Raw genomic sequence first — 10,406 nt, forward strand, 5'->3', positions numbered from 1 at the left:
TACCGTATTTCCTGCAACTGTGATATCTGTACAGGACTTTGGTCAACCCGGTTGTTTTAAATGTGTCTATAAATAAAGTTTGACTTGACTTGACTTTAAAATCAATGAACGAGGTTCATAAAAAAATAAAACAAAAGGCGCCACGAAGAGTCCAGCAGCATCATTTACCACGACGACCAACATGATGGAAAAAGGTTGAGACACAGGAGGAGTTTAAAAAATGTTTCTAACTCTAAAGTTTAAAAACAGGAAATGTGAAATTTTCTAAAAATAAGTTTAAAAACAGGAAGAAAGAAAATAACCACACATACATGAAACATCAGTCAGTGTTCATCACCGCTGCTGGAGTTCTATCCAACATTTGAACAAGGAGAAAGTTAAATCAGCTCATTCCAAAAGTAAGGATGGCAGTTTGGGACAAAAACACCCTCTGGTGCTTTATGTTACTGCTGGCAGGTAAGAATTCATGGATGTTACATTAATATGATGGATGATTTGGTCTGAGTTTTAGTTTCTCATATCGTAGAATCCATAAACCACTCTGAAACAATTCTTTGATTATTTTCTCTCTCTTTGAGCCCATTTTAATACTCGTCACTGTGTTGTGTTTTCCAGCTGCTGTTGGTATAGGAGTGAATTATCCAGGTCCAGTTTGTGGCGTGAAAGGGTCGACTGTCACTCTCCCCTGCACCTTCACACCTGCGACTGTCAAAGACAACGGAACAGAAGTTCAACTAAAAGTTACCAGAGTCGTCTGGTGTCAGAACCATGAGATCTGTCATGGCAACACCCCATCTGTCTACGACAGCGAGTCACGGAACAACGACCCTCGGTACAAATACCTGGGAGACAAGAGCAGCACCTGCACCTTACAGATCTCAGATCTACAGGAGAAAGATGACGCAACCTTTCGCTTCAGGGTGGAAGCTAAAGATGGCAGAGGAAGTTTTACTGGCACAAACGGAGTGAAAGTCACAGTCAGCGGTAAGAGCATTATAATAACAGCATCAAATAAAAATGGCTCAATATTAATAATCACTGAAGGCTTGGGCTGATGGTCGATTGAATTGACAATCAACAATGGTTTAAATCCATTTGCAAAGCCTTTCTAGCTGTCGATGCTTTGACAATTTATTTTTGCCAGAAAAACTGTGAATTTTAAATGTGTACATAAAGCCGTTATCGGCCGAGGCAGCAGGAGGGCCGGTTCAGAGCCCAATCTGGAACCAGGGCTTAACGTAAAAAAAAATCCTGAGTATTAATCTTTTTGTGCGGGGGGGGGGGGGCTTGGTAGTTGATCCGACGCATACGTTAGTAGGCCCGTGAGCCAATCTGCAACCTATGCAGCAGCAATTTATGCTTGTTTTGGAAGAAGATGAATGTACGGGTAATTTGCAAGTTTTTTTTTTCTTGATATATTTTGGAATTCAAATTTAATTTATTATAATGTGTCTATAAAATTGTGTACACATGAAAATGTCCACTTCCAAAAAAATGCTATAAAAACTTTACAGATTAATATTTTTTCTACTTTTTTGGTCTTAACCTCTTAAACAACTTCCGCCCTGCACAAAACTTTTTTAACCCTTTAAATGCCAGTTTGATTACATGATGTCACTGTTTTTCAAAGAAAAAACACAAGAAAATATTGTTATTTTCCATATAATAAATATTTTTTATTAAAATTGATTTTGATGCATTTTTAGTTTTTGTGTCGTGTCAGATTTAAAATGTAAAAACCCCTTTATGGCCGCTTGATGGCACATATGTCCACTTCCAAAAAACATTATAAAAACATTACTGAAGCTTTTTTGGGTTAAATCTTTGAATCAACTTCAGTCCTGATCAAAACCATCAAATATTAAATTATTCTCATGATTTTAACCTTTTAAATGCCAGTTTGATTACATGATGTCTATAGCGTCATTTTAGTGCCAAAATCCACGCGCGTAAAAGACATGATCAGCGCGCATAAAGACCACTTTCTGCGTGCTCGCGGTCTCTCTCTGTGCTTTCTCCTCGCTCGACTTTGCTGAGTTTTGGCACTTTGGGGGCGGGCATTGAATGGACGGCCCCCGCAACCCCCCTCCTTTTTGATTGGTCACTTTAAACGCCTACTGTCTCAGATCAGAGCCAATCCGAGGCAGAGTAGGGCGGGTCATCATTGCGAATGAAACACTGTTTACTTTGGTGACTTATGATAAAGTTTGTTATCTCTTCCTGAGAAGGACACACTCTCTCGGCGTTTCACCCACTTAGGTTACAAACTTATTATTATTATCTTCAGCATGCAGGGTATAAACAAAATCTCCGTCTCGTCACTCAGGTGGTGTCACACTCAAAAATGTCCGTGTGAAAACCAAAGCTAAACAAGGGTTCCCAACAAAAGTTCCTATTGTTACAACTTATGTGAAACTCATAAACATACCTCCCACTAAAAAAAATCCTACTACCCCACTGGTCCCGGCATAAAATCAAATGATATCAAAATGAAATCTGAGAGATAGGCTAACTGTGTGACTTACTTGCTCAGCCATGATAGCCCCATGAAAATGTTTTTTTTTTCCCTCAGGAAACTGCCAGGTCTCCTCCACTGTGATCAGACCACTATAACAGAAGGTTATGAGAATGTTATGTATTGGGTCAGCAATTTTTTAGGATTTATTTTAGTGGGAGGTATGTTTATGAGTTTCACATAAGTTGTGAAACTCATAAACATACCTCCAGTGTGAAGTTGAAGTCCGTGTGAAGTTGGTTTTCACACGGACATTTTTGAGTGTGACACCACCTGAGTGACGAGACGGAGATTTTGTTTATACCCTGCATGCTGAAGATAATAATAATAAGTTTGTAACCTAAGTGGGTGAAACGCCGAGAGAGTGTGTCCTTCTCAGGAAGAGATAACAAACTTTATCATAAGTCACCAAAGTAAACAGTGTTTGATTCGCAATGATGACCCGCCCTACTCTGCCTCGGATTGGCTCTGATCTGAGACAGTAGGCGTTTAAAGTGACCAATCAAAAAGGAGGGGGGTTGCGGGGGCCATCCATTCAATGCCCGCCCCCAAAGTGCCAAAACTCAGCAAAGTCGAGCGAGGAGAAAGCACAGAGAGAGACCGCGAGCGCGCAGAAAGTGACAACGAGCGTATAAACAGAGACCACGAGCGCGCTGAGAGTGGTCTTTATGCGCGCTGATCATGTTTTTACGCGCATGGATTTTGGCACTAAAATGACGCCATAGATGTCACTGTTTTTCAAAGAAAAAACACAAAAATGTAGTTATTTTCCACATAATAAATAATATTTTGCTGGGGCATTGGTTTTTATCACAGCCTTGGCTATGGCAAAGATTAACAACAAAAAGGATTTTGATGCACTTATAGTGGACATTTTCAGCCTTAATGCCCTTAAAGGGTAGTGAAGTAAAGTGGGCCAAGAGGGTTAAAGTGACACTATGTTGAATGTTAAAATAATCTAAAATGTCTTTATTTTTTCCTTCAGATGGGGAACAGATGAAGATAGACAGCTCCAGCAGTGAAACAGCGTTAGAACGAGGTGACACAGTGACGCTGCGCTGCTCTGCTCGCTGCACCTTCCACCAGCTGGAGGTCACCTGGTTCAGAGATGGCCACGCCCTCCCAGAGACCGGCCCCGCCCTCCCGATCGGCCCTCTGACTGCACAGCATTCTGGGAACTACACCTGTGGGTTGAAGGGGAACGAGCTCTCGGTGTCCCGGCCGTTCGTCCTCCAGGTGGAGGAACGAGGTTTGTTTCATCAGTTTTCACTGAATGATGATTTAAACTCAAATAGAGCTGTGAAGCAGGAGAAATCTCTAACTGTGTTTTTATTTAAAATATCTCCTGAATGTTGCCGAACACAGGAACTCCGACTGGAAACTCAAAGTGTGACACACAGCTGGTGGTCCGTCTGGTTCTCTTCTCTCTGCACACTGTGCTCATCATCACAGCAGCAGCCGTCGTCATTAAAAGGTAACTTTGACTTGAAGTCGGGCCGAGACGTATCGTATCATTCACCATGATACCGGTTTATTCTCTGCCCCCGGGGCCAACGTTTGTCTTTTACTGGTTTCAAGTGAGCAGATGTTCGTCTTTTACTGGTCAAGTGAGGAGACGTTCGTCTTTTAATGGTTTCAAGTGAGGAGACGTTCGTCTTTTACTGGTTTCAAGTGAGGAGACGTTCGTCTTTTACTGGTTTCAAGTGAGGAGACGTTCGTCTTTTACTGGTCAAGTGAGGAGACGTTCGTCTTTTACTGGTTTCAAGTGAGGAGACGTTCGTCTTTTACTGGTTTCAAGTGAGGAGACGTTCGTCTTTTACTGGTCAAGTGAGGAGACGTTCATCTTTTACTGGTTTCAAGTGAGGAGACGTTCATCTTTTACTGGTTTCAAGTGAGGAGACGTTCGTCTTTTACTGGTTTCAAGTGAGGAGACGTTCGTCTTTTACTGGTTTCAAGTGAGGAGACGTTCATCTTTTACTGGTTTCAAGTGCGCCCATATTACAGAATTCATGGTAAATGCAGGTAGTCCATGATACGGAGTGAGCAAACATACGGTTTCCAAAATAAAACGTTGGTTAGTCAAGGCAGTAAAAACAGACATGCCAATGTGATCCAAAGCTGATTTTCAGACATTAGGCCACATAGTCGAGAAGCTATTAAACTAAAATGCTGAATGAGAATCTGCTGCACCTGCTGGTACCTTGTTTGCCATGTAGCAGTAAAAAATATACTAAAACCTGGATTAATCTGGTTAGTCACATTGGACTGCTTTTATATTGAACACTACTGTATATCATTTTTTTATTATTATTTTCTGGGCCTAGTCCTGTTTTATTTTTTCATGGAAAGTTTAGATTCAGTTGTGTTCATATTAAAGCATTGATGGTTAAAAAATATTTTAATTTTTTTTTCCCAGACTGCTCCAAGTTACAGAACCCAGAGCTCTTCATATTTATTTATATTTCTACCAAGAAAGATATTTATGAAAAGCATTTTCTTATGTGGCTCTACTGTGTTTGTTGTTAAATTATATTTGATTTCAGTCTCATTTTGATTCTAAAACAGGACGTGTGTTTGGAGGAAAGCAGCAGCGAGCTGAAAGACGGAACAGGTGAGTCACTGATAAACACACATTTCCTTAATATAGTTTATATTTCATATTGAACCATTGTGAGATAAAAGTGGTGCTGTAGAAGGAAAGAGACAAACAGGAACCTGCCTCACAAACAGGAACCTTTATGTCATTTAAAAGAAATGAACACGTCAACATGACTTCCTCTTTGTGTCTGTGAAAAAACACATTTCACAAGAAACAGACGCTTGATAAACTTCCTTCAGATTCTCTACAAAATCTCTCTTCTCCTCCATGGTACTGGCACATTATATCAGATATCTGTTAGTATATATCTATTTTACCCTCCTGTGGTCCTTATTCTCCCCAAATCATTTTCATCATGCCATTAACAATGGTTAACTTTCATAGAATTGCTTGAAATGTTCAGCATAGCTGCCCCTCTGTACGGAAACGTATTGCTAACACACAAAAAAAGGAAAATAAGCTCAGTATCACGTTAAAATGTGATAGTTTTTATGTTATTTCATGATAACAAAATGAAACGAGCAAGAATAGATAGATAGATAGATAGATAGATAGATAGATAGATAGATAGATAGACGGATGGACGGACAATGTTAAAAATAAATGTTGCTACAACTCAAAACACTCGTACTTATCAACATATATAGCGGGCCTTTGTCGGCACTAGGGACAGAAACTCATTATGAATGAAGTGACGTCAGCGGGGATTCCCTTCAGCTCGTGCATCATTATGTGTGCCGACCTGCCGCTGGTACGATCATACGTTGCCAATTATTGTACTTTCGTTGTACATGTTACAATGAAGGCCCGCTATATATGTTGATAAGTACGAGTGTCAAAATGATTACTGTACTGTTATTGAAACTACTGTATATGATCGATGTGTTTTGAGTTGTAGCAACATTTAGCAATGAACTTACTTGAGGTCTTTGGCCATCCATCTGTCTCCCATTCATTTGCTGCCGCGCTCCGAATCCTGCTCAAAGTCTTCTTCTTGTGAAAGTGAAAGTATTACCAACATTAGCCTAATTATGCGCCCCCTGGCTTTGACCGCGTAAATAGGACGACGATACACGTTGCAACAAGAGAATCAGCTGGTTACACGGAATGTATTACTGTTACATTAATTTATCAATTAAAATTTTAAATCATAATAAGACATGCAGCAAGAGTGCGGCGGACGGGATGCGAACCGGCGTCCCATGGTTTAAAATGCAACGGTTGGTAGCGTACTTCACCACTGGACTATCGTGACACCACTGAACAGATGAAAAAAAAAAATATATATATGTATATATTAATAATAATAGAAAAAAAAAAATATATATATATATAATCTAAACTACCATAACTCTTTTTAGGACTACTTAAGATTAATTCTACATAAATATGCTGCGTCTTAAATAGGTGACGATTCAAATAGCTGGCTAATATGGTAAATTGGTGTATTTTAAGAGAGAAGCAGTTTTACAAACAGACCATATACCCGCCCCGACGGAGCGCTCAAAAAGGCGAGGCAACGCACCTAAGACGGGGTCACAATCTAGCTGTCTCCCTATTGGCTGGTGAAACACACTAGTTTAAGCGCAGGGCGGGACTTCGTTCAGTCTGAGCAGACACCTCAACCTGAGAGGACGTGCGTGTTCTGAGTCCGAGCACAAAAGTTTTGAGAGCGCAGAGTTGAGATCTGAGCGCGTAGACTTTAGATTTGAGCGAGCACAGGACATATTTGAGTGCGAGCGAAATGTTTGTGTCCAAGCAGAAGAAATGTGAGCACAAGCATGTGATTTTTAAGTGCACGCATACATTTTGAAAGAAAGCAGCAGAAATCTGAGTGCGAGCGCAAAATGTGAGCATGAGGAGAACAAATCTGAGCACGAGAAAGACAAATTATGCTCTCAAACTGAAAATCTACGCTCTTGAATAAAGATAGGATAATTCTTCCATAGATAGATAGATAGATAGATAGATAGATAGATGATAGATAGATAGATAGATAGATAGATAGATAGATAGATGATAGATAGATAGATAGATAGATAGATAGATAGATGATAGATAGATAGATAGATAGATAGATGATAGATACATGATAGATAGATAGACAGATAGATAGATAGATAGATAGATAGATAGATAGATGGACAGACAGGCAGTTATTGATCACAGTGGATGATATATTTTCTATCAGTATGTTACTGTGAGAAGGAGCTCCTCTGGCTGTGGCTCTAATGCTCAGGGACCGTCTACAAAGTGTCTGTTACCATGAAAAGGTGAAGGGTAAAAATAAACCCATCCACACAATAATCCATCCCAGCTGGTAATACTACAACTTTTATTTTGGGAAAACATGCTTTTATGTAACTTATGTGAATATTCTAGACAGAAAATATTCAGTAACTACATTAGTAACTAACATGCACTTTGTAGACGGTCCCTGGGCTTCTAGCCACAGCCGACACATCTGTCTGTCTGTCTGTCCATCTATCTATTCTCACTCGTTTCCTTTCCTTATCATGACATAATAACATGAAACTATCACCTTATAATGTGATACTGAGCTTTTTCTTTTTGTGTGGCAGCAATATGTTTCCGTTCCTCTGCATCCTTTATAGATAATATACATTTCAACTTTCTTCATACGTTTTTTATCATTTTTTATAGCTCTCATGGTCCTCAGGGGGTCAGAAAGGACCCCATCACATCAGACTGATTTTAGGACATTTAGATAAAAATGATTAACTTTTTTTTACAACTACGACTCAAGAACAACACATTAATATATAATTTTCATATTTTTTTTCATTATTATTGGTCAGTTTTAGACAAATATTAAAAATGAGGGTCTTTAATTAATGTCTTTAAATAATTTCTGTGGAACTCTGTCCTTTCATTAAGAGAATAAAGAATAAAGTTTATGAAGGTTCAGCTGTCTTCCTGTTTCTGACAAATTACATTTGAAGCTTCTGGGATTTAAACTCTGCAGCACAGTGACACCTGGTGGTTTGTAGAAGACACAGCAGGAGTTTTAAATCAGTATTTGGATCATGGAGCTCATTAACAACAAGGTCTGTCAGATTGAGAATCTACAGCTGTTATTTTATGGAGTTAGGTCGATAAAATGATCAGACTGATTCAGAATCAGCAGATACTCAATATTAAAACTAATATCTGTATCTAGGCCTGTCACGATAATTACTATATTGACTTATTGTTCAATTTATACAAACGGACACAATCCTTTTTTTCTGATCTCAATATATTGTAGTTTTTTTGTGCTTCTTTGTGTTTAAAGTCAAGCTGTAAATGTTTGACAGGCAGTACGAACTGCCAAAAAACTCTATTTCCTATGTTATTTCAATAATAAAATAATATAATACATAATAATTATCTCAGTGTAATGTTTTGTTCACAGCCTTAAAGTCTATTTTATTTGTTTTGGTTGCAGTTTTTTTATTTATGTTTTATTCATCTAGGATGTTTTAATATCTATTTTCCACATTTCAATTCTAATGTTTAATATTCTCCAGATTTAAAAAGGCATTGTTGTGTAAAAGGATGAACTTATTATGCTCTAATATGGTTATAAAACTAAAACAACATCAATGCAACAATACTATCGTTTATCGTGATCATTTCTGGGAAAATATATCATATTATATAATAATAATTCTAAAATATGTGTTATGGTGACAGAACTATCTGAATCTGCAAGACCCACAGCTACGCCTGACACATCACTATTTGTGTTAATAATTAAGAAATGATTGTGATAAACAATATTATTATACCATTATGCCTCTGATATAATGATAATATAATAACATTGTAACACTAGTTCACCCTTTCAAAGAGCAATTCACTTTTAATTCTTAAGAATATTCACACATAAGTGTGAAAAAAAGAAGAAAATCTCCTGAATAAATCAAAGAAGAGAACAGAAATGTGTCATTTTTTATTTCTGTCCGTTGGGCCCAGGTATGATAAAAGTCTGTCTCTCTGTTTCTGTTTCAGACTTCATGAAGGGACGTCTCATATCATCATCTGGATCATATCTGCTCTAATATTGATTATTATTCAGATCACCAGATTGAGTCTATATATAAGTTTATGCAGCTAAAGTCAGAATAATGTTGTTAACGCTGCTTTCTTCAGTTAAAAGTTTCAGTTCTTTAAGACGTTTTTTAATATTCTCATGTCATGAAACGCTGATTATGTGTCTTTAACATGTTCATACACTTTGTAATGCCTTTGGGTCTTTTTAAAACTCTTTGTAGAAGTTTGTTGAAAGTCTTTTTTACAAATAAACTTTCCGTGTGTGATTGTAGCCAATTATTAGTTTAAGTTTTATTTTGTATTCACTATGTCATTAATTATGTCAGAATGCTTTTATTATCTGTAGTGGTAGAAGGTATATTTTCTCAAGTACTGTATTCAAGTATAGTTTCTAAGTACTTTTACTTTATTTACATTTATTCTAGTTGTAACTTCTACTACATCTCAGAGGGAGATATTGTACTTTTCACTTCACTAGATTTGATATAAATGTGTAAAAAATAAAGGGTGTATCTTATTTTGAGTCAATTGATCACATCACCTGGAAGCTATTGAGCTAAAATGCTAATACCTACATATGGAAATTATTAAAAAAAAGAGGCTAAAAGAGGTAGAACTGTCGGCCAGGAACGTCTTTGGTGGAAAAACCGTAACAGACAGCTGACTTGAGACTCAACAGACCTGCTAACACTGATCTCCTTCTGCTACAGCCGCATGATTCTTCTGTCCCACATCAATAAATAAATAAATATAATGCTAACAACAAAACTACAACACCAATAACTAAGCTAGCTGTAAGGTTAGGTGCACAGTCACTGTAACGTTACAAACACACAGCTCCACTGTCTCCACGTCCGGTAACACACAGACGGATTAATAAATGAACATAAACTCTATTTTACTCAGATTATTAGGATTTTCATCCATATTTATCTGCAGCTGTTGTTTTGGCCCCGACGCCTTTCACGGTGTTTATTAAACTTTCCCGCGTTCGCACTAGCTTAACCCTTTGATGCACAACATGGTCTAAAGTGACCCGACTGAGTTTTTAATTTTCTATATCTTCACAATAAATTAATTTCATCATTCAGTATTCCAGGTTTTCCTCAATCAATGTGTTTTTCATCATCATCATACATCCTAATTTTTTGTTTTTCATTTCTTACTTTTTGAATAAAAACCCTTTTTGTATCACTACGCTTCTAATGCACAACATGGGTCAAAAATGTCATTATG

At 37.7% G+C, this 10,406-nt stretch overlaps 1 protein-coding gene across 1 annotated transcript; it reads left to right on the plus strand.

Annotated features, from left to right (window-relative positions):
• Positions 1-324: 324 nt before the first annotated feature.
• Positions 325-9,651, plus strand: LOC131976805 (sialoadhesin-like). Its single transcript, XM_059339968.1, has 6 exons — positions 325-456; positions 616-984; positions 3,501-3,764; positions 3,881-3,989; positions 5,081-5,126; positions 9,129-9,651. The coding sequence occupies exons 1-5, from the start codon at positions 405-407 to the stop codon at positions 5,112-5,114; spliced, it is 828 nt and encodes a 275-aa protein (XP_059195951.1). The 5' UTR covers positions 325-404; the 3' UTR covers positions 5,115-5,126; positions 9,129-9,651.
• The last annotated feature ends 755 nt before the right edge of the window (positions 9,652-10,406 follow it).

Source organism: Centropristis striata, chromosome 8, assembly GCF_030273125.1.
Source record: "Centropristis striata isolate RG_2023a ecotype Rhode Island chromosome 8, C.striata_1.0, whole genome shotgun sequence".
Lineage (NCBI taxonomy): Eukaryota > Metazoa > Chordata > Actinopteri > Perciformes > Serranidae > Centropristis > Centropristis striata.